Here is a 25,689-nt window from a genome sequence, read left to right on the forward strand (position 1 = left end):
AGTAATGCCATGGGAGTATTCTCGTACATGCCTGTTCCTTTCTGTGCAAGCATGCTTGTGTAAGCTGCGAACCTGTGAGTGCAGGTTAAGTGTTGCCTGTTGCCACCCATGACAACCCGTGATGTACAAAATGCAGAGTGATGAGTTCTGGAGACAGTACAGTGCCAGGAAAATGTGATGTTCCTAAGCCGCGTGCGCTTCTGTCCTATCGGCTAATGTAATTGCAACCTAGTGTGCATTATTGAATTTTAATGAAAAGGTCTCCTCTGTTGTGATGCCACAAGTTAACACTTCAAAGAAGAGCGGAGTTTGAAGGTTACATGTCCTTTTAGAAGACTTTTGTTTCCATGCAGACTTTAAAAAGGAGCATGTGTGTGGTCAGAGTGTCACGGCCACTTAAAGCAGGGCTGCTGACCCCTGAGACGGCCAGACGGGCAGCAGGCAGCAGTGTGCGGTGAGGGCTGAGGGGCTGGCGGCAGGCAGCAGGTGGCAGAGTCCTCTCTGTGCGTCCACTCCTGCATCTTGATGTTGAGACGATGGGTGAATGGGTTTATTCCAACGTAATACACTGTTGGTGCCACATTGGAGAAATGGGACTAGTTGGCTCACTATTCAGTTTAACCACATAGCGACAAGGTGTAGGAAGTCTTGAACACACAGCTTCCCACCCCCAAAAACTGTAGCACTTTTTTTGGTTGAGACTTTTATTAAATACAAAATCCAGGTGATTTTTTTGGATTTAGGAAATGTAAAGTATGTTGGCATGAGGCTTGACCTTTCAGAACATATCCACTGACACCACCGCTGTCCTTTCTCCCCAGTGCTTGGTCTGGTCCTTCCCATATGGGCAATAGCACTCATCTCGTTTGGTGTCGCGCTGCTGTTTGCCCTTTTTGTATGGCTCTTTGTGTGTCCATGGATGCGGAGGAAAATAGCAGGTAAGGGCTTTTTTATTCTCCTGATTTACAAAATCCCTCATTCCTGGGGGCTTCAGGTATAATCCACAGGTACCTTTACTAACACGGGAAACTGGAACATAGCACGGAGTTACTTGCCCCATCCTCCTCTCTCGGCTCCTGACTGCTTTCCAGCTCAGACTTTTCTGACAGCAGGTGCTTAACTAACTGAGCCACCCAGGTGCCCCCTCAGACTTTTCTTAGTAGCTTGTGACTTGGGTCGGCAATACAGTCCTGGTTGCCTCGGATAATTGGAACTTAACTATTCAGTCAGGTTCTACCAGCCCGATGAAAAACAGTAGTCTTCAGGGAAATGCAAATTCACACCAGAATGAGTGCCATTTCATACCCACACAAATGGCCGAAAGTATGGAGACTAGTATTTCAAAGCATTGATGAATAAGTGGAGTAACTAGAATTTTCATGCATTTATGGTGAAATGGAAAATGGTACAACCACTCCAGAAATGAGAAATTTCCTGTAAAGTTAAGCATATCTTTACCACATGACCCAGTAATTTCAAGAAAAATGAAAACACACATTCATAAAAAGAGTTGTATGCAAACAATCCAAATGTTCCTAAATAGGCGAAAAGGTAACCAAATTGTGGTATATTCATACAGTAGAAGCCTGCTTAGCACTAAAGAGAATGAACTGCCCATAATATAAAGAATTTCACAGACATTATTTTGAGCAAAAGAAGCCAGATTACAAAAGAGTATGCACCAGGTCAGAAAGCTGCCAGAGTTGTTTTTCTGTCATTAACAACATAATTCCAGGGCTTGAGGCCACATGTTTTTAATAAGGGCTCTCAAAAGAAAAGAAGTATTTACTTTTGGCCTCAGCGTGTGCCTTACAGTGTGTTTAGTGTGGACATATCTGAATTTGAAAACCCACATTTCAAAGCAGAGCAAAACAAATGAGACCCCGTATAGTTATGATGCCAGTTCTTACCAGATTGCTTTCTAGACTTAACACAATATAAATTAAAAATTCCAGCAAGATATTTTGTAGATTTAGACAAGCTGCTTTTAAAATCTGTATGGAGGGACGCCTGGGTGGCTCAGTGGTTGAGCATCTGCCTTTGGTTCAGGGCGTGATCCTGGGGTCCTGGGATCAAGTCCCACATCGGGCTCCCCACAGGGAGCCTGCTTCTCCCTCTGCCTGTGTGTCTCTGCCTCTTTCTTTGAGTTTCTCATGAATAAATAAATAAAATCTTTAAAAATAATAATAAATTTTAATTTAAAAAATAAAACCTATATGGAAAAGTAAAGGAACTAGGATAGCCAGAAACAATTCTGAAGAAGAGCAAGTGGGATGATTCATACTACTCAACTCAGGCTTAATATAAAGCCACCAGACTGTGTGGTATCAATGAGAGATAGAAGCCCACGTTACTAGAACAGACGAGTCCAGAAACAGGCCCGCACAAATACGGCACACTGATTCTCACCAAAGTCAGAGGCACTGCAGTGGAGAAAGTTGTCTTTCAACAAATGGCATTAGAACATTTGGACATCTGGATACGAGAAAAAGAACCTTAACTTAAGCCTCACACCTGTAAAAAACAGTTAAAGCACATCATAGATTTAAATGAAAATAGATTTAAAAAATAGTAGTAAGAGTTTTAGGGAAAAAAAATAAAATGTATAATATTTGTCCATATTTTTTGAGCCACTCAAATTGGTGTATTTTGATATCTCGTGATTTTATTTATTTTTTTAAATATTTTATTCATAGAGATGCAGAGAGAGAGAGAGAGAGAGGCAGAGACACAGGTAGAGGGAGAAGCAGGCTCCATGCAGGGAGCCCAATGTGGGACTCGGTCCAGGGTCTCCAGGATCACGCCCTGGGCTGCAGGCAGTGCTAAACCACTGCGCCACTGGGGCTGCCCATATCTCATAATTTTAATGTACACTTCTGTGATGACCAGAGACATGGAGTACCTTTCCATGGACTTATTTGCCATTTGTATAGCTTACTGATGGAGTAGGTGTTCAGGTTTTTTGCTCATTTTATAACCACTCTTTTCAGAGATTTCTCTTTATGTTCTGAATACAAGTCCTTTGTCAGGGGATTTGCAAATACTTCCTCCCAATCTTAGCTTGTCTTTTCATTCCCTTTATAGTTTTTCTCACAGAGCAAAATGCTGTTAAGTTTTTAATCTTGATGAAGCACAGTCTATCAACTTCTTTTTTTGTAAATTGTATTTTGGGTATCACATCTAAAAACTCTTTGTTTCACTCACAAAAGTTTTTTCCCTTTTTAAAATTTTTATAAAAATTATAAATGTTATAGTTTCACTTATATGACATTCTGAACAAGACCACACTACAGGTACAGAGACCAGGTCTGTGGCTCCCAAGGAGCTGGGCAGGGGATCTCACTACACGGGCAGCTTTGGGAGGTGATAGAACCTCTTTGTATCCTGATCCAAGTAGGGGTTGCACAGGTATAAACATGTCTGAGGATCAGGACGGACAAGCATATGCACATAGTCAACTTACTATGTGTAAATTTAAAAGTTAATAGTAGGGCAGCCCAGGTGGCTCAGTGGTTTAGTGCCGCCTTCAGCCCAGGGTATGATCCTGGAGACCCCAGATCAAGTCCCGCGTCAGGCTCCCTGCACAGAGCCTGCTTCTCCCTCTGCCTGTGTCTCTGCCTCTCTCTCGCTCTCTCTCTCTCTCTCTCTCTGTGTATTCTCATGAATAAATAAAAAAAATCTTTTTTAAAAAAAGTTAATAGTAAAGAGATCCACATTAATGCATACTACTTCAGACTGGATAGTAAAGCCACATCAATAATGGATTGAAAACTAGCTGCTGGCTTCCCTCAAGTTAACCCCGCCCCCTGCTCTCTGCTGAGAATAAATATCACCTCCTCCATTCAGACAGAGTAACAGCCTAAGGCGAGCCCCTTAAAACATACGCTTGTCTGATTTAACCACATACTTAAATGCTTTGACTTTTAAAGGCTTTTCCTAATAACAGAACATTCCCATCAAAGACAAGATAAAAATCTTTGCATTCCAGCTTCAGGCTATACTGTGACAGGAAAACTAATATTGTTCCCCATTCTGGCTTCCCAAGAGTTTTTTAGTTTTTAGTTTTTAGTTTTTTTCAATCAATGCCATATTTTGATATTTCAGTATATATTTCTTGTTTGGTTATTTCAAGTACACATTAGTGATTAAGGACACAGACCATAAGCTAACCTGCCTGCATTTTACCCCCTTGGTGACTCTGGGCAAATGACTTCATCTGTCTGTACCTCAGTGTGCCCATTAATAAAAAGCAGAAAATAATGAAACCTGTCTCTTGTAAGTGTTAACATTTTTTGCTTATTTATTATTGTATCTTTATAAATATTATCTTCTCTCATTTTGATTATAAGCACCTTGTGGTCAGAGATCTGTGTGTACCTTTTTTTTTCCTGTAGTGCATAACAGAAATGTAGTGTTAGAAGGTCTGTATTTCTGAGAGAGAGAGAGAGAGAGAGAGAGAGAGAGAGAGGTGTGATAGAGATTCTGTGAATGTATCCAGCAGAAGAACTGAGAAGATAGTTCACTTTAGTTCTATACATGAGAGCTTAGAAATTTGCCCAGGAGAATTTACAAGCAGCGAGATCATTAAATTAGCCGTACCATATCTCAGATCTGATTTAAAAGAATACTGTAGATCTTTAAAGCAGCTTTAAAAAAAAAGTCTCTTCTCTTTGAAAGTAAAGGATTTTCAAAAGTGAGTAGAATCTCTCTGTTCCTTTTTGGAAAATGATTTACTTGTTTTCTGATATTTGGTGACCTGAAGAAGTCAGAGATCAATAATTTATTGAATGGAAGAAAACCAAAGATTATAACTAATATCTCTGAAGATAAAAAAGGATAAATATTTCAGTGATTTTGAGGTTAGTTTAAGAAAATAGAAGACCAGTCCAGATGGTTGTAGGATTACAGAATGTTAGCCCTGGAAGGGACCATGGGGACTGGATCTAGCTCTCTCTGTTGGTTTTGGAGGAGATAGCTGAGGCCTGAGCCCCACTCTTGTCCTCAGTAGCTGAATTTTCTGGCTTGCATTTCCCAGATAATTGAACTCTACAGTTTATTTTTTCTATCTAGCTATAACTATTTTTTTCATTTCCAAAGTAAGTACTAAAGATAAATATTCATTTTTATTTTAAAACTTGCAGTTATGACTATATTTTCTTTAGGCAAATTACAAAAAGAAGCTGCTTTATCACGAGTGTCTGATGAAAGCCTCAATAAAATTCAGGAAGTGGAGTCCCCAGTATTTAAAGAGCTACCAGGTGCCAAGGCCAATGATGACAGCACCGTCCCTCTCACAGGGCTGGCTGAGGAGCCGGCTGGGACCTCGGAAGGCACAACAGTGGGAAACCACCCCCGGGCCTCCTACGGTAAGATGTTTGCAGAGGACCTGGGTTTGCATGGTGGCAGAGAGCAGGTCCTAGGGGCTGCTGGCGGGGAGGAGCTGGCAGGGGGTGGGGTCCTGCCTCCAGATAGCTAGGTTTTAATGCACAAAAGCGTTCCCCAGTTTTGTTTTGGGAGAACCCAGGGCCTAAAGAAGTGTCAGGAGACCATGCAGTCAACAGAACAGGCTCACTCTGGTCCTGTGCTTTTCTTCCAAGACCTCTGTGTAGTCTCATCAGTGGCACCAGGGGCCTGTGCACCACCCTGCACACTGCCCCACGCACCTCCTGGGTTGCAGGCACCCAGCTGCTGGAGGTTGGCCCTTCCAGTTTGCTAATAAGCTTGCCTCCCTCCTGGAAGACACAAGGAGAAACTGAAATTGAACCAAGGAGGTCGTCCTGCTGTAGAATCACAGACACCTCAGGAAACATCTACTATTGTCCTGCAGGTTCAGGGGGAGAAGGGGGTCTTTCATCTTCTAACATTTGTGGATACCGATTGGCGAGTGCCAGCCTCTGCCAGGCCTGTCTGGGCCTGCCCACTTCCCTGCAAGATGGGGACCTGGCACCTACTTCCACTTCCCGTAGGTGTGGTCTCACACTTGGCCCAAAGAAAGCAGATGAATTTTGCTCCACTGAACTTAATTAGCCTTTAAGGAGCACCTAGAGTATCTGTCTCACAGTGAACTGGATTTTGCCCCTCATTTATGAAGTTTGCCCAAAATAAGTTCCTTCTAAGGATTCTCCCTTTGTTGGGCACTAGAACCAGGAAAAAAGGGCTGTGGTCATTTTTGGAAGATACTTTTTAGGAGAAAAATCACATCATTTTCAAAAGCCATATTATTCCTACGTTACCAAGTTTCCTTTATTTCAACCATATTACATGTCCTTTATAGTTAATTTGGAAAAGAAAGCATGTGAAAAAATTGAGAGTGCCCCATAACCCACATCTCCAGAGATAACCAATACCACAAGGAGGGAGGAGTGATTCCTCCCGGAAGCGGGGTATATTTGGAAGGCGAGACAGGCAGCCTCTCATTAACCTTCCAGGCCGGGCGCTGTCCATGACCCACGGCTCCGCACGCTCGCCCATCTCCAACGGCACCTTCGGCTTCGACGGGCACGCCGAGGGGCGACGCGCACGTGTACCACACGGTCCACAAGGACTCGGGGCTCTACAAGGACTTGCTGCACAGGATGCACGCGGACAGGGGCCCCGAGGAGAGGCCCACCCAGGAGAGCAGCGCCCGGCTGCTGCGCCGCAACAACAGCTACACCTGCTACACCGCCTGCCATCTGTGGGCTGCCCGTGCACGCCACCTTCAAGGCCGCCGAGTCGTCCTCGGCTGCAGAGGACAGCGAGAAGCTGGTGGGTGACGCCGTGTCCTACTCGAAGAAGAGGCTTCGCTACGACAGCTACTCGAGCTACTGCAACGCCGTAGCGGAGGCCGAGATCGAGGCGGATGAGGGAGGCGTGGAAATGAAGCTGGCGTCCGAGCTGGCGGATCCCGACCAGCCCCGAGAGGACCCTGCGGAGGACGAGAAGGAGGAGAAGGACACAGCCGAGGTCCACCTCCTGTTCCACTTCCTGCAGGTCCTCACCGCCTGCTTCGGGTCCTTCGCGCACGGTGGCAATGATGTAAGGTAGGTCCGCCTGTGGCTCCGCAGCGTGTGCCAGGTGCCGTCCTGGGTGTCGGGGTGCCGAGCCCGCCCCGGAAGTGCGCAGGTAGGGAGTAGGTGGGGTGCCGGGCCGGGTCAGCGTGGGCATCTGTGGGAGCATGGGCCGAGGACAACTGTGCACAGGCCGGAGGCAGGAGGGAGACAGCATGGACAGTAAAGGCAGCGGGTCATAGGGGACTGAAATATGTAGTCTCTGTTCTCTTCGTACAGGCTGAGAAGCCCTAGTCAGGTCATTTGTTTTCTGAAAACCTCTGTATCCCAATCTGTAAAACGGGAGTAAAACTACTACTGGCCTCAGGTAGTTTCTATGGGGATTAAGTGAGATGCTTTATTTAATGTGCTTACCACAGTGCTCCTCCCATGGTCAGGATCCACGTATTTTCTTCATTACTATTACTCTTACTATGATTATCATCAGGCCTCATGTTTCTGTCCAAATCAAGAAAATGTGCTGTTGTTGTATTTCTTATTGCCTAGATACAAGAGTCTCCATTTAATAGCTGTGGGTTTCCATGCACTGCCTAGCCACGTGCAGTTCAATTTCTATTCTTCTTAAAAGAAGTTGTCCTACCAGACAAGAGGCACCGACATCTTAGGTGCCACTCACTGTTACATAGGTGTTGCCATATTACTGTATTTGACGCATTGTATTCTGTCCTTTGTTTTTCGACTGCCCCCACACACACCTAGCACCACCGCATTTCCTCCTCCTGATCTAAAATTCTTCATTGGGGGGCGCCTGGGGGGCTCCATCAGTGAAGCATCTGCCTTTGACTTGGATCTTGATCCCCAGGGTCCTGGGATCGAGTCCCTCATCAGGCTCCTTGCTCAGTGGGGAGCCTGCTTCTCCCTCTCCCACTGCCTGCTGCTCCCCCTGCTTGTGCTTGCTCTCTCTTTCTCTCTCCCCTCCCTCTTCCTCTCCCTCTCCCTAGAGCAATGTAGACACCAACCCATAGGTCCAGGAAGCTCAGAGTAGCAAGTAGGATAAATGCCCCCAAGAAACTATACCTAAGCATATCATTTTCAAACTAGAGTATCAGATTGGAACACTTGGGTGGCTCAGTGGTTGAGCATCTGCCTTTGGCTCTGGGCGTGATCCTGGAGTCCTGGGATCAAGTCCCACATTGGGCTCCCTGCAGGGAGCCTGCTTCTCCTTCTGCCTATGTCTCTGCCTCTCTGTGTGTATCTCTTGTGAATGGATAAATAAAATCTTTAAAGAAAAAAAAAGAAGGAAGGAAAATGAAAGATAAATTCCTGTAAGAAGCCAGAGGAAAAAAAACTTACAGAGGAACAAAGATAAGAATTACATCCATCTTCTCCTCAAAACCATGCAGTTGAGAATAGGGGGAAATATTCAAAGTGTTGAGGGAAAAAAAATCCACCAACCTAGAATTACATACCCTGTGAAATTGTTCTTCAGAAGTGAAGGGAAAAAAGAGACCTTCTAAAGTGAGCAAAAACTAAGGGAGTTTGTTGCCAGAGAAATATCTTGCCTTGCAAGAAATGCTCGGAGAAATTCTTCAGAGAAAAGAAAAATAATATAGCTCAGAAACTCAGATTTACATAAAGATAGGAAGAACATCACGGAAGGATTAAGTTAAAGGCAAAAATAAGTGTTTTTCTTATTCCTAATTGGTATAAAAGATAACATTTCAAAATGATTCTAACAGTGTATCAATTATTCAGTTATGTATGCTAATATGTATTATGTATACAGTTACCTAAATATAGTTTAATATATAAACATACCTCAACAAATTAAAAAGAAGAGAAATAATACAATGTCTGCTCTCAGACCACAATTGAATAAACTATACACACACACACACATCCATACATACATACACACAACTGTATATGTATATATGTACCTACATAGATAACTATATATGTATGTATGTATATATAATTGATCTTCGAACAACATGAGTTTGAACTGTTCAAGAGGAGAGAAAATGAAATCATACAAAATGCTCAATTAAAGGGCAAAAAAAATTGGAAGACAAAAATAGGAAACAATAAATAGAACAACAAATAGAAAAGAGTAACAGATTTGGTAGATATTGATCCTCCTACATCAGTAATCATTTTGAATGTCAGTCGTCTAAATGCATCTATTAAAAGACAGAAATTGTTGGACTGTGTCAAAAAACAAGACCCAAATATATGTTGCCATAAGAAATCCACTTTAAATATAAAGACACATTCTGGGGATCCCAGGTGGCTCAGCAGTTTAGCGCCTGCCTTCAGCCCAGGGCATGATCCTAGAGTCCCGGGATTGAGTCCCACATCAGGCTCCTTGCATGGAGCCTGCTCCTCCCTCTACCTGTGTCTCTGCTTCTCTCTCTGTGTGTGTCTCTCATGAGTAAATGAATAAAATCTTAAATATATATATATATATATATATATATATAAAGACACATTCAGTTTAAAAGAAAATGGAAGGAGGAAAATGTACCATGCTAACACTAATCAAAGGAAAACAGAAGTTACTATATTAATTTCAGACAGAACAGACACAGAAAATTAGTAAGGATATAGTTGAATTCAATAAACTCATCAAATCAACTGGATATAACTGACATCTGTGGACTACTACTTCACCTAACAAAGCAGAATTCACATTCTTTTTAAGCTTATATGGAACATTCAGCAAGATAGGCTATATTTTGGACCATAAAACACACCTGAACCCATTTAAAAGAACAGAGCTAATACAGTGTCTGCTCTCAGAGTACAATGGAATTAAACTAGAAATCCATAACAGAAAGATAATTGGAAGATCCCAGAATACAAGAAGAGGAGGTAACACACTTCTAAATAATACATGGATCAGAGGAGAAATTTTTAAATATTTTAAACTAAATTAAAATGAAAACACATCAAAATTGGTGGGATGCAGCAAAAACAGTGGTTAGAAATTTATAGCATTGGATGTATATATTAGAAAAGAACAAATATATAAAATCAGTAGTCTAAATTCCTATCTAAGGAACCTAGAAAAAGAGGAGAAAATTAAATCCAAAGTAAGCAGAGGAAATAATTAGAAATCAGTGAGATTGCAATCAGGAAATCAAAAGAGAAAATAAGTGAAACCATAGGCTAATTCTTTGAATAGATTAATAAAGTTGATAAGCCTCTAGCCAGGCTAAGACAAAAAGAGAGAGGATACAAATTACTAATATCAGAAATGAAAAAGCAGACTTCAGTAATGAGCCACTCTGCCCCATTAATTTGATAGTCTAGATGAAAAAGACTAATTCCTTGAATGACACCATTTGTCAGAACTCACGAAAGAAGAAACAGACTATCTGAAAAGGCCTGTATCTATTAAAGAACTTAAATAAATCGTATAATAACTTTCCAAAACAGAAAGCTCCACGCCAAATGAAAAAATAAAAAATTAAATAAATATATAAAAATAAAAAATAAAAAAATTAAATTAAGAAAAAAAAAAGCTCCGTGCCCAGATGGGTTCACTGGTGAATTCTGCCAAACATTTAAGGAAGAAATTATGCCAATTCTCTACAGTCTACTTCAGAATATAGAAGGAGAGGGAGTACTTCCTAACTTATTCTATAAGGCCAGTATTACCTTATTACCAAAGCCAGAAAAGACATTGACATAAGAGAAAACTACAGACTAGTGTCTGTCACAAACATGGATGTACAAATCCTCAACAAAATATTAGCAAACTGAATCCGGCAGTGTATAAAAAGAATTAAATGCCATGACCAAATGCTGTTTATCCCAGGTATGCAAGTCTGGTTCACCATTCAGAAATCAGTTAATGTAATCCATCACATCAATAGGCTAAAAAGGAAAAATCACATGATCATATCAATAGATGCAGAAAAATCATTTAACAAAATTCACCACTTATTCATGGTAAAAACTCTCAGTAAGAATAAAGGGGAACTTCCTCAACTTGATAAAGAATATCCACAGAAGACCTACAGCCCACATTATAATTAATGACGACAAACTGAAAGCTTTCCCACTAAGATCAGGAGCAAGGCAAGGATGTCTCCTTTCACCGCTCCTTTTCAACATGTACTCTAAGTTCTAGATGATGCAATAAGAGATGAAAAGGTATACATACAAGGATTACAGACCGGGAAGAAAGAAAATGGTCTTTGTTTGCTGATGACATAATTATGTAAAAAAATGGAAAAGAATCAACAGACTCCTGAAATGTATAAGCAGTTATAGCAAGGTTGCAGGACACAAGGTTAATAGACAAAAGTCAGTTGCTTTCCAACATTCCAGGAATGAACAGGTGGCATTTGAAATTAAAAACAGAGTACTGGGTGCACCTGGGTGGCTCAGTCAAGTAAGTGCCTGCCGTTGGCTCAGGTCATGATCCCAGGGTCCCAGGATTGAGCCCGGCATCAGGCTCCCCATGAGACGAGTGAGGAGTCTGCTTCTCCCTCTGACCTTCCCCTCTCTCATGCTCTCTTTCTCACTCTCTGTCTCTCTCAAGTAAATAAAACCTTAACAGCAACAACAAAATCAAGAATACTGTTTATATAATGAAATGCTCAGGTATAAATCTAACAAAATATGTATAAGATCTAGATGCAGAAAACTACAAACCTAATGAATAAAATCAAAGAATTAAATGGGGAGATTTTCCACATTTAAGGATAGAAAGGTGTTAAGGTGTCAGTTCTTCCCATCTTGATCTATAAATTCATTACAATCCCAGCAAGTTATTTTGTGGATATCAACAAACAGTAAAGTTTATAAGGAAAGGCAATAGACACGCCGCACGCCCCTGCAGCATGAGGCACTGCTCTGGATGGACCAGCTCTGCACCCTTTCTTAGCGACATGACCCACATCCTCTGAGGGCACCTTTACTGTCCACAGCAGGTCCTAACCCCTCCTGTCCCACCCACACTGGGCTCCAGCCCAGGGTGGGCAATAAAAGTGGTCTCCCCCTTGCTCCTGAAAAAAAAAAAAAAAAAGGCAATAGACTCTGATTAGCCAACACCTTACTGAAGGAATGGGACAGAGTTGAAGGACCAATACTACCCAACATCAAGACTTATTAGAATATAGCTACAGTAATCAAGACTGTGTGGTATTTTTTAAAAAGATTTATTTATTTATTCATGATAGAGAGACAGAAAGAGGCAGAGTCGCAGGCAGAAGGAGAAGCAGGCTCCATGCCGGGAGCCCGACGTGGAACTCGGTCCCGGGACTCCAGGATCGCGCCCTGGGCTAAAGGCAGGCGCTAAACCGCTGAGCCACCCAGGGATCCCCAATTGTATGGTATTGGTAAAAAGAATAGTTAGTTAAATCAGTGAAACAGAATAGAGCTCAGAAATAGGCCCCCATAAATATAGTCAGTTGATTTTTAATAAAGGAAGAGCAAAGGAGATAGAGTGGAGCAAAGAGAGTCTTTTCAACAAACGGTGCTGGAACAACTAGACATCCATGTGCAAAAAAAAAACCTATCTGGACATAAACCTTACAGCCTTGAGAAAAAGTAACTCAAAATGGATCACAAGCCTAAACGTAAAGTGAAAAACTATAAAACTCCTAGTAAGATAACACAGGAGAAGACATAGATGACTGTGGGTATGGAGATGACTCTTTAGATAAAACACCAGTGGCACAGTCAATAAAAGAAATACTAGATAAACTGGGCTTTATTAAAATTGGAAACTTGTGTGTTGTGGAAGACGACATCAAGAGAATAAGAACCTGAAAGAAAACATTTACAAAAGACATATCTGCTAGAATAGTAATATACAAAGAACTCTTAAAACTCCACAATAAGGGCACCTGGGTGGCTCAGTCTGTTCAGTGTGCCTGCAGCTCAGGTCCTGGGATTGAGCCCCATGTCCGGCCCCCTGCTCAGTGGGAGTCTGCTTCTCCCTCTCCCTCTGCAGCTCCCCTTGCTTGTGTTCTCTGTCAAATAAATAAAATAAATAAAATTTAAAAAAAAACCCACAACAATAAGAAAACAAACAACCCAATTAAAAAATGGGCCAAACACCTTACCAGACACCTCACCAAAGAATGCAGTACCCGAGTGGCTTGGTCAGCTAAGCATCCAACTCTTGGTCTCAGCTCAGGTGTTGATCTCAGGGACATGAGCTGAAGCCCCTAGTTGGGCTCCACACTGGGCGTGGAGCCTACTTTAAAAAAAACAAAACTGTGGCGTCCCCCAAAACAGTCCACGTGTGCCTGCTAAGGGCCTGAGTGACAGTGGGTTGAGAGGAAAGAACATGAGCACCTGAGTCCTGCCTCGCTGCTGACAAGACTTTGGCATCCATTTGCTCCAGTAAAATGGAAGCAACAATACCTAGTTGCAGGGTGGGTGTGAGGAGTCACGGTTAGAGATGGTGTTTGCAGTCCGTCGCATGGGTGCTGACACAGCTGCCCAACTGGTAGCCAGTATTAGTAGCAATGCTGGTAATGACAATGGAAATAGAGGAAAAATGGAAGAGAAAAAAGAACTGAGTTTTTGTATCCACTTGTGCTATTTCAGTACTTTAAAAAATTAGTAAGTCACACACCCAGGAAGGGGGCTACTGTAAAAAAAAAACAGAATGACAAGTGTTGGCGAGGATATGGAGACACTGGAGGTCTCGTGCCCTGTTGGTGGGTGTGTAAATCGGTGCAGCTGCTGTGGTAAACAGTCTGGAGCTTCCTCAAAATATGAAAAGTAGAACCACTGAAAGATCCAGCAAGCTTACTTCTGAGTATGTCCCCAGAAGAACTACAGGCAGGGTCTTGAGGAGGTATCGGCACCCCCGGGTCCATGCGGCATCATTCACAGTAACCAAGGGGTGGGAGTGAGCCAGGTGTGCGTGGCAGGTGACACTGCACAAGATGCCGCTGTACATCCAGTGAGTGTTTGGCCTTGAAAGGGGACTTGTGCTACCACATGGATGAGCTCTGAGGACATCATCAGAGTGAAATAAGCCTGTCACCAAAAGGCACGTACTGAACCCTTCTACTTCTGTGGGGTACCGAGAGTAGTCTGGCCCCTAGAAACAGAAAGGTGGTGGTGAGCCGCCAGGGGAAGGGGCCAAGGGACCAGCTGTTCTGTGGGTGCCAGATTCTAGATTTGCAAGGTGAGGGGGTCCTAGAGATCCACTGCACAATGGTGTGCACTGCTTACCATGACTCCACTGTGCACTTAAAAATGGTTAAAGTAGTAAGTCCAGGGTTTTTTTCACCATAATAAAAAAGTTAATAAACCATTTCAGTCAGCACTAGGTTGCCTGGGCGGTGCACAGACACAGTCAGATGGACTTTCCTCCAGCCCGACAGCCACCATGTGTCATGCACAGGGCCTTGTGCGCCGCCACATGTGTGTCACTCGTCTCTTTTTTCCCTCCCAGTAATGCCATTGGTCCCCTGGTGGCTTTGTGGCTGATTTACGAGCAAGGCGCAGTCCTGCAAGAGGCAGTTACCCCTGTTTGGCTGCTGTTTTATGGAGGAGTTGGCATCTGTACAGGCCTGTGGGTCTGGGGCAGAAGAGTGATCCAGACCATGGGCAAGGACCTCACGCCCATCACACCCTCCAGGTAAGCTGAGGGCTGGCAGGATGGCAGGGCCACCGTCCTGTCTGAGGCCCCAGGCCGAGGTCCCAGTGAGGCAAGGGCTCAGCACCGTGATCACCCCCGCTGCACCGCACACCCCCTCCGTCCACAGGGGCAGGTCAGGGAGAGAGTGCGAGGTGGGGAGAGCAGGAGGGAGAGCCTTTGGGGAGCAGGAGGGAAGGGGTAGAGAAGCCCCAGGCCTGGCCCAGGCCAGGCTCCCCTCCAGTGTCACCCCTTGGGAGGGGGAGGCCATGGGGATGCACACTGCCCTGTGCCCAGGGTCTGCATTTCCTGAAAGTTCCCTGCCACGCCAGCTTCACGTGCAGGATGGAAGCAGCTCAGAGCCCCGGAGGGCACACACACAGGACAACTTGGAGAATACAGTGAAACTTGGAACTACCTGTCCTAAGAAGTCTTTTCCCCTTTGAAATCCACTGTAATGAAAGACTCTTTTTAAGATTGATTTGAAGAAAAATGAGCTGAGAACAAAATTCCCTTTTTTGCAATAAGTACACATTGAAAAAATGGGAGGACATTTTTTTTCTCTACCGCTTTAGAAATGACTAATTTAGCATTTTGTACACAGCAGGGATTTCTGACCCAGTTACTACAGTGTGTGCTTTTTGAAAACCTATCAGAAAAAGGCGGCTTTTTAGGGCTGTAAACAGTATACTGCACAGTTTTAGTGTGAATTGTTGCCCTGATGCAGCAGTTCCTTTTCTGTTAATGTCATCTGGCCCAGTCAGCAGCCAACAGTCATCCCAAAGAATGTTCTGGTGAGACTCTGGCCCTGGGGTGTCAGTGGGGCTGATACAGAGAGTGCCTGTGACTGTGATGTGTCTCTTGTGCCCCTCCCGCAGCGGCTTCACCATCGAGCTGGCCTCTGCCTTCACAGTCGTGATCGCCTCCAACGTCGGGCTTCCCGTCAGCACCACGCACTGCAAGGTAGGTGTGTCCGTCGGGCTGCTGGGGCTGGTACACAGTCGCCCAGCAGATCTGAGAAGATCTGGAGGTGCCTGGTGTAGGGTTGGTTGTGCAAATGCAGGATGGAATTCCTTAGAATGGGGAGTGTTGGAGCTGCAAGGAACTCAAAATATTAAGGAAGAGGAAACGGTTTTGGTACCATTTCTGGGATTTATCTGGGGTCACCCAGGAAGGAGCCAGGACTAGAACTCAGGTCTGCCCAGTATCTGGAGAGAATGGTCATACATACCCAGTGGGCCTCCTACATACAAAAATATTCACTAACTTCAACAAAGCAAAAGGCACTTCCAGATTTTTCCTAGGTTCATTTGTTCATGTCATTCGTACCTGCTCTGTGTGAGGCACTATGGTAGGTACTGCAGTGACCTAGACAGAGACAGCCATCTGCATTCACACACAGTTTAAAAATGCCAACCAATTTTATTATATTATTATAATAAACCATGTTTATTATAAACAAATACTATGAAATGTGAAAGGCTTGGTGCTTCAAATATTAAAATGTCAGGTGGTGTTTATGGGGATATTTTAAGCGGGCCAGCTGACAAATCTGGAGCCTGTTGCATGGAGAATCAGCCTCATTGAAAAGAGGCTTTTTGTTTCCGTGTTTTTTCCTTTTTTGCTAACAGTGTATAGAAAATCCTCAATTTCCACAAATTTTCATTATGAAAATCACCAGCACTTACTGAGTACTTGGGATATGCCAAGCACTGTGTTTAGGGCTTCCTACATGTGCAATAAATACATCATTTAATCCCACAGCAACCCTATGAGATTGGTAGTCATTACCAATTTACAGATGAGAAAACTGAGGCCTCCCGAGTTAGGTCACTCTCCCAAGATCATGCATTTAGTGTATGCTCGAGCCAGGATTCAGACCTTGACCTCATGCTCTGTGCCTCCTAGTTGTCACAGTGATCTTGGTAACGGTGACCAAGCACAGCTAGGACATGTGGGGTGGGTGCTGTTTTAAGTGCCCTGTGAATATTAACTTGTTTAATCCTCCCAAGAACCTTTTGAGGTGAGTGCTAACATGACCTCAGTTTCACCAATGAGGAAACTGAAGACAAGTGACGTCCCCAAGATCGAACAAGCAGGGAGGGGCCCAGACTGCGGTCCTGACCTGGCAGGGTGGCCCCCACCATGCTCTCCAGCAGCCTGCCCTGCACACCTGTCAAGTACAAAGAAGGAAGGCAGGAAAAGTGTGGTGTGCTCCTCCCCTCCCGCCACTGTGGCTGTTCTGATTTCAGTTATTGAAAAGTTAGTTGTAAGAAGCACATGTTCGATGAAATATCTCAAACAATACAAAACTCTGGAATGAAAAGTGATCATCTTCCGCCTTATTCGACATCAACTTCAATCCACTGGTGCATGGGAGCATAGAGGAAATGCCCCTTAAAAATATATTTTCTCTCCCAAAGAAATAGGCTATGAACTTTTCTGCAGGTGTGAAGAGTCTTTGGGGCTGCTTTTAAATCAATGTTACTGTCTTTTTAATCATTAACCCTGCATGTCAGCAAGCCTAGTGAGGGCCACCTCTTTCACACCAGTTGAAAGATCTCTTGAAAACCCAAGTTTGGTTTCCCTGGACCGTTACCTATCAGCAGTCTAACCTATATGAATGTATAAAGTGTTATAACTGACAATACTTCTCTTGCTAAAACACTAAACTTAAAAAAAAAACACTAAACTTTATAATAAATTTATAGAAATAGATGAAAAGTATAATGAGCCCATAAAAACCTATACTCTCTGTTTTTACCTTTGTCATTCCCCCAATATTTATATTTATACTATAATGAGGAGATGCTCCTAAGGGATTTATATTCAGTTTGTCCAGGACCTTAATGAATAAATGCATATGTCATCATTATCCTAAAATATCTACATAAATCACATGATAGGTTTTGTTTCCTAAGAGTTGATGGTAAGTTGAGTTAGGATAGTTGGTTGGCACTTAAAATGAAGTCTCCTTGACATGAGACCACAGTTGATGTCAGCTGTCAAGTAGACAGGAGCCAGACCTCAACTTGGATCCTGACCAGTCTCACCACTGTCACCTGTCATGGACTGGCGGACAAAGCACAGAGCTAGGCGCCACAGTAGCTTGACTAAAGTCAGGGTCTTAGCTCTCCAGACCTCACCACAGATGGGAGCCTGAAGCCCAGGTGGTGAGACGCTGAGAAGGGCTTGGGGCTGCCCTCAAGGGGAGTACCCGGCCTCCTGGGAGCACTCGGCCCCCCCACAGAACACCCGGCCTTCCAGGATCACCGGGCCTCCCGCAGAGTGGCCTCCCGGGATCACGTGGCTCCCCACCCCTGGGATCACCCCCACCCCATCACCAGGCCTCCCACAGAGCACCCGATCTCCTGCAGCACCAGCTCAGCCCTCCCTGAGCCCCACGCAGCAGGTGCAGGGGGGAATATGAGCGATACGGCGTGGCGCTAGGAACAAGGCTTGTGTGTGCGACACCGTGATTCTGGAAACATCCAGAGGGCGCTGACCTCCACGTAAAGTCTCGACTGAAAGCCGTTGTGTTTTCAGGGAATAATCACACCACGTGTTGGATTTTTCCAGCTTCCTGCTTCCTCTCCTAGCTGCGTGTTAGGTTTTTTGCCTAGAGCCACCTTCTGCAGAAGGGGGGCAAACATTAAGAACTTGGCAGGAAAAAAGATGGAAACCATTGCTGAAAATAAGCTTTTGAATGTATCTGAGTGCATTTTAATTCATTCTTGTTTTTTCCTAAGTGTACTACATAGCTAAGAGCATAGTTTAAACTTTTATTTTCCCCCTTTTAAAACATTTATAAACCTCCACTAAGTGATACAGATGTTAGTCAAATGTTTCATTTGGAAAAGATAATTAGAAAAGTCTTGTTATCCAGAAAAATGTAATAGTATAATATATTTCAGAAGGCACAGGTAAGACGAGTTTTGCTCTCTATAAATTTCTCGGTGTCATGCCTTTCTGCATGTTACATCAGAGAGTTCAGTTCACTAGATATTTTCCTGGGACAGTACCCCAGGTTGAAGTTAAAAGCCTTAGTTAAAAAAAATAGAAACAACTCTTGAAAATAAAAGTATCCATAGATGTATGTTTCTGTACGTGTTCATTGCTCTTCCCTTTGGTGAGCCTTGATCAGCTTTGGTCTTCAGCCCTGGCTACAGCAGACAGCAGCCACTGTTGAACACATTTGTGAGCTTTTTTTTTTCTTTAAAGATTTTATTTATTTATTTATTTGGCCGGCGGGGCAGGGGAGGGGGGATGTACAAGTGGGTGAAGGGGCAGAGGAAGAAGCAGACTGCCCACTGTACAGGGAACGGGACATGGGGCTCAATCCCAGGACCTGAGTTGAAGGCAAGCACTTAACCGACTGAGCCACCCAAGTGCTCCATTTGTGAGCTTTTTTTTTTTTTAAAGATTTTATTTATTTATTCATGGGAGACACAGAGAGAGAGAGAGAGAGAAAGAGAGAGAGAGAGGCAGAGACACAGGCAGAGGGAGAAGCAGGCTCCATGCAGGGAGCCCAATGTAGGACCCAATCCCGGGACTCCAGGATCACACCCTGGGCCAAAGGCAGGCACCAAACTGCTGAGCCACCCAGGAATCCCCCACATTTGTGAGCTTTTTAACAGTGATTCAGAGTGGTGTTATCCAAAAAATGTCTTAATTCCATGGGAGGTGGTTTGGGATTATTCTTTTCTGTGAATTAACCACATTGTTCATTTATATTGATGACATAAATAATTACTTAGCCAGCCTTTGGACAGGAATTGCTTTTAGGAAACACTACTGATTTTAACTTAATATTATAATTTCTAATCTAATTTTCTAATTCTTACCCTTTGGTTTCCCTGCTCCTCAATAATTCTATTGCTCCTGGTGCCAATGATGGCCTTAAGCTGGAAACACATTTGATGAAATTCAGCATGTATCTCTAAAACACTGCTAGAAATCTGTAAAGATGACCAAACCCACCATAAAAATACAGAACTATAGAGCTTGTCTGTCAGCAATAGCTAGCACAAAAATGTAATAAGAACAAGAACACCTCCAGAATTGCAGCAAAAAGATATTTCTGAATAATGCTAATAAATGTGAGTGGATATATGAAAAAAAGACACGAAACTTTGGAAAGAAGACTTGAAGATGAGACAAGCAAGCTAAATGGGAAAACTAAGTTTATTGGATGGAAAAACTAAATTTTATAAAGATAGGAGTTCCCTGCAGGGCACCTGCTAGCTCAGTCCGAAGAGCATGTGGCTCTTGATTTCAGGATCATGAATTCAAGCCCCACGTTGGCTGTACGGATTACTTAAAAAAATATAAATAAAAAATAAAAATTTATGTTCCCCGCAAACACAACCCCAACCAAATTTTTCTTCTAATTTTACAAAAGGAGACCAAAGTGAATTTGGTAGGTTAAATTAGCAAGAACATAAAGTGACCTAAAAACATAGTGAGGAAGGACTAACCTAACCAGAGAGAAAGTTGAAAGTACATGGAGGCAGGATAACAGTGTGGATGAGAACAGTTTGATCTGGGGAAGATGACAAAGTTCTAAAGATGGACGGTGCTGATGGTTGCAAAACAATGTGAAAATATGCCACTCAGTTGTACACTTAAAGATGGCTAAAATGATAAATGTTATTTTATATGTATTTTATCACAATGAAAATATTTGATATTTCTATAAAAACAGTAGATAGTCCAGAGATAGAACCTATTATATAGAAGCATATAGTTTGATGATGTTGGGTAAATGATGTTGGGTAGCTGGCTGTCAATCTAGAAAAACAAAGTTGGAAACACAACTCTCAAAATATGTATCTGATGGCATAGATAGCATTTTTAAAACATTTTAAAATTTAGAATAAAACAATCTTATTTTAGAAAATTTACAGTAAAATGGAATTAAATATTTGTCAAATATTCAAGGATAGATCACAAGACAAAAGTGCAGCATACTTTGTCGTATGGAATTAGAAACTTGAAACAAAGCAAAATAGTGATTGAGAAAATATTTGCATTAAATAAGAATTAATATTATCATTCAATAAAGACCCCACATAATTAAGGAGACACATTTAGATTCCAGTTGGTCAAAATACATGGAGAGATAATTTTATATACAGTAAAGTGTACAATTGGTGTACAATTGGAAAAATAAAAGTTCAGCCTAGGAGTAATTAGAGATGCAAATTAAAGTAACAGTAACACGTTTTTGTTGATTGGTTAGCAAAACAGAATAATTTGCAGGATTATTACAGTGTGCTGAAATTCACAAATTATGAATGACCTTGTACATTTACAACTGTTTCTAAAACTGTTTGGCAATATGTAATAAGATCCTGTTGTTCCTCTAAGCAGCACTCCATCTGATACATGGCAGGGAATTGGCAAATTACCATTTTGCAACCATCGTAGTAAAGACAGGAATTGCTGAGTCTTTGGCAGAGGTGGGGAGGGAGGTTGAGGAGGAACAGGGTATTTTAATAGTATGAAAATGTTTCTTCATAGATTGTGACAGAAGGTTAAAAACTGAATTTGGGTAAAGGGTATATGGAGTTGCTACAACTTTCCTCCAAGTTTCAAATTATTTCAAAGCTAATTTCCAAATGCACCCTTTAAGTTGTTGAATCACTCTATTATACACCTAAAATTAATATAACTGTGTATGCTAACTATGTTGGAATTAAAATAATAAAAACTAAATAAAAGCCCCCTTAATAATCCATTTCAGGGAATATTATTTTTTAAGCCCAAATATAAGCTATATGAATGAATACATTGATCATGGAACCATTTTCTAATAGAGAAAAATTGGAAGCAAATGAGAAGTGGTTGAATTAAGGTATATCCATCTAAAGGGCATGCTGCTTTTTGTGATAATCATAAAGACTGTGAACACTATGGGAAGGTGCCTGTAATATAATGTTAATTTTTAAAAATTTTTATTTATTCATTCATGAGAGACAGAGAGAGAGAGAGAGGCAGAGACACAGGCAGAGGGAGAAGCAGGCTCCATGCAGGGAGCCCGACGTGGGACTCGTTCCTGGGTCTCCAGGATCATGCCCTGGGCTGAAGGCGGTACTAAACCGCTGAGCCACCCAGGCTGCCCTAATGTTAATTTTTTTAATAAAAGAAATAATGTGCTCTATTATTTACAAATAAAAGTATATTGATAAAGAAATACAAGAAAGGAATATATAAATAGGACAATAAGTGTCTGGGGATCTGGATAATTGTCCATTCCTCCTAGTACATAAACTTGCTATATTATTATTCTAACTTTATGCTTTTTAAAAAAGCATTGTAAGAAAGGAAGAGGGAAGAGATAACATGGAAACTTGAGCGTGTCCTCCCTAAGGGAGTCCAGAACAACCAGAGGGGCACTAAAACCTGCTCCCGGGAGACAATGCTGCATAACAGCAGCTGGTGCCTGTGGACTTGACCGTGTTAGGGGACCAGCAGGAACCAGCTGATCCCTTAGGCAGCAGAAAAACCTCGGTTGTCTCTCATGCTGTAGGAACTGCTAAGCCGGATTATCAGGTTCAGACAGGGTACTGGTTAGCGCCAAAGACTCTTAATACAGTAATCACTTTGAAGGCCCCTCCTGCATGTTAGTTACTGTCCTGGATGTGTTGTTGGCTTATCATGGCTTGGGTCGGCACATGTCAGATTAACTGCCTTTCAATATACTGCTGGTTTTGGTGTTGTAGTTTGCATCCATAAACAATCTAAAGTGTTGGATTTTGTTTTTTCTGGTGGTTAGACCTGGTTGCTCTTTGAACCTTATTGGCCACTGAGGACTCTGGAGTATTTGAAGATCCATAGAAACAAAGCCTGTTCTATGGAGATATTAAAAATGCAGCCCACAGAAAGGCATTCTGTTGAACTCTGAGCCCCACCAGAGCCTAAGTGAGACATGAGATGTTACAGGCATTATACTTTCTTACAATTTTCATTTTTACAGATACTTAAAGTTGAGTCTTTTTTACTTTTTAAACTTTCAACAAACTGTAAAATGAATGGTGAATGTTTAGGAAAAGATTTGAATCAGTATTAACATTGTGATTTTCAAGTATCTATACCTGTCATTTCGTGACACATGAGTTCAGATCCAACAATATTTGTGCTCCATTTTATTTTATTTTACTTTGCTTTTTACTTTTTTAATACACTTGACACTAGCAAAAGTACAAAGATGGCCAGGCAGTTTGAGAGAGAGGACAAAACAAGTTTAAAATCAAAAGGCCAGGGATGCCTGGGTGGCTTGGCGGTTGAGTGTCTGCCTTTGGCCCAGGGCATGATCCTGGAGTCCTGGGATCGAGTCCCACATCGGGCTCCCTGCATGGAGTCTGCTTCTCCCTCTGCCTGTGTCTCTGCCTCTCTCTCTCTCTGTGTTTCTTATGAATAAATAAATAAAATCTTAAAAAAAAAAAAATGAAGAGCCCACGGGCATCTGGGTGGCTCAGTTGAGCATCTGCTTTCAGCTCAGGTCATGATCCTGGGTCTGGGATCCAGCCCTACATCTGGCTCCCTGCTCAGCAGAATCTGCTTCTCCCTTTCCCTCTGCCACACCTGCCCCCACTTTTGCTCTCTCGCTGTCAAATAAGTAAATAAAATATTAAAAAAAAAAAAAAAGAAATCAAGAGGCCTGAGTTCTACTTTTCGGTCTGCTGTGATTTATAGGACCTGCTCATGCCCCTGAATCATTTCGGGATCTGTTTTATCCTCTGAAGAATGAATGATGTGGGTTGGATATTCTCAAAGGTCTTCTCCAGCTCCAACATTTACGATGATGTTATAAGGGTACATTATTGTCGTTCCATCATGTAATTAAAGCAGTTTTATACATTGTGGTAAGCGGTATCCTCACTGTGGAATATTTAGAACAAGAACATTTAGTTTAGGGCAGCCCGGGTGGCTCAGCGGTTTAGCGCCGCCTTCAGCCCGGGGCCTGAACCTGGAGACCCGGGATCGAGTCCCACATCGGGCTCCCTGCATGGAGCCTGCTTCTCCCTCTGTCTGTGTCTCTGCCTCTCTCTCTCTGTGTCTCTCATGAATAAATAAATAAAAGCTTTAAAAAATTTAGTTTATAAGCCGTGGAGAGAAGAGAATCGTGTAATTGGCTGATGTTCCACTTAAATAGAGCAGAATATAGGTGGGAAGCCATATGGGAGCTATATGTTGAGGAGAATAATCCTAAGGTAATTATACATAAAATCGAAATTATTTTAAAACTTTTTAACAAATTGAGGGGAAAGAATTGGTGACTTTATTAAACTCAGTTTCCTTCTGAGATCAGCCAGTTTACATTGGTTGAATATAGATCGTGTGTCTCACTTTTAAACTTGCGACATCTGTTCTTACACTGCAATGTCTGTGCTCCCACAGGTGGGCTCAGTGGTGGCCGTGGGCTGGATCCGCTCCCGGAAGGCTGTGGACTGGCGCCTCTTCCGGAACATCTTCGTGGCCTGGTTTGTGACTGTGCCTGTGGCTGGGTTGTTCAGTGCTGCTATCATGGCTCTCCTCATGTACGGGATCCTTCCATACGTGTGATCTGTTGTCTTCCACCCAGTGCACAAGGGGTAGTCTGGTGAGGGGACGAGTGGGTGGCATTGACACACGCCCTGCCCATGCACGGGCTGCCTCCCCGCCAGCCTCTCCATGTCCCTTTCATATGGTTCCAGGCCACACTGCTCACCTGCACTGTAGAGAGTCATCCTCCAGAGCTAACTTAACTACTGTACATAATGATGTGCATTAAACTGGTATTGTGGTGACATAACGTGGTGCAGTTACTTATATGTTAAATATATATGTATACATAGCATAGCTAGCATTATTTCAAACATACTCAAAATGGGAGTGGAGATGTATTGCCTAGAATTCAATATTCAACAAATCTTTGTACATAATGATTTCAGTGGCAAATCGTAAGAACCTTTTAAAAGGAGAGTATAGATTGGAAAGTGATACTTTTCCCATTGAACATACTAGAACTGAGAATTGGGATGGATGGTGCCCATTTGGGAAGGTGTACGTCGTAGGTGTGCTCTTGAATAATATGTGGCAGGAGTTCACAAGTGCTTTCACTGAGGAATCTGTTCATAAACTGTGTATTGATTATGTAATATATCAGAATTGCTTCTGTAAATACTTAAAGCTATAATTTTTTAATGGCGTGCTTCCCTTACACTTTTTTGATCAGAGAATTTTTGGAAAGTACCAAAGAAGCAGGGGAATAGTTTGCCAGTATTATATTTTCATATCGTCTGTCTCCCCTTCTCATTAACCCTGCCGCTAATCTGTGCCACAGCGACACGGCCGGGTCCCTGAGCACCAGCGCCTGGTCACGGTGTGTCCCACTCTGGGGCCCGTGCGCCACGCCAGACACCGACAAGCCCTGTGTGGCCGTCCGTGGCCATCTGTGCAGAGGATGTACGTGCGTGACGTGTCATCAGGCACCACATATCAAGTCCAGTTTAAATTCTCACCCCTGTACTCCCCCAGCAGCCTGAAGAACAGAATTCTTGTCTCAAACACTAAGGCGAGTGATGGGACAGTCTAGGAATTCAGGAGCAGGGAGAGTTGAAATATTAGACAATACACTGGATTTGAGGATTTCCTTGAGGCCTTTACTAAGCTGAACATCTTGATGCTCTACTGTAGTCCCATTGGATTCTTTTTTGATAGCGGGAGGAAGTATGACTAATGTTAGAGCCTGAAACTATGGAAATGCTGCTAAAATTTTTATATTGACAAACGTTTTCTTGGTACTTCATTGTGATTTTTCATTAATCAACCATATTAAATTTATAATAAAAAATGCCCCTCAAAAGTTTGCCTCTGAAGTATTTTTCTAAGTATCTTTATCGTGGTTTGTTCAAGTTCCACAAAAATAAAAGCCACATAATTTGTTGACTTCGATTTTTCAAATAACTTTCTTATTTTACCACTTTTACATGTTTGTGCACAGGATACACGTGAGCAAGAGAAGGAAGGAATGAGGGACACAGCCCAGCATCCTGAAATCCCCTGTTAGCACACACACTGATTCTTCCGCAAAGAACTGACAGG

General features: G+C 42.6%; 1 protein-coding gene across 1 annotated transcript in view; it reads left to right on the forward strand.

Annotated features, from left to right (window-relative positions):
* Positions 1–25,453, forward strand: part of SLC20A2 (solute carrier family 20 member 2) — a 100,651-nt gene extending 75,198 nt beyond the window's left edge. The window contains 8 exon segments of the mRNA XM_038559927.1: positions 822–938; positions 5,163–5,366; positions 6,429–6,505; positions 6,507–6,668; positions 6,670–7,022; positions 14,419–14,604; positions 15,480–15,564; positions 24,004–25,453. Of these exon segments, the coding sequence (XP_038415855.1) occupies positions 822–938; positions 5,163–5,366; positions 6,429–6,505; positions 6,507–6,668; positions 6,670–7,022; positions 14,419–14,604; positions 15,480–15,564; positions 24,004–24,168 (1,349 nt within the window). The 3' untranslated portion in view covers positions 24,169–25,453.
* The last annotated feature ends 236 nt before the right edge of the window (positions 25,454–25,689 follow it).

This window comes from Canis lupus, chromosome 16, assembly GCF_011100685.1.
Source record: "Canis lupus familiaris isolate Mischka breed German Shepherd chromosome 16, alternate assembly UU_Cfam_GSD_1.0, whole genome shotgun sequence".
Taxonomy (NCBI): domain Eukaryota; kingdom Metazoa; phylum Chordata; class Mammalia; order Carnivora; family Canidae; genus Canis; species Canis lupus.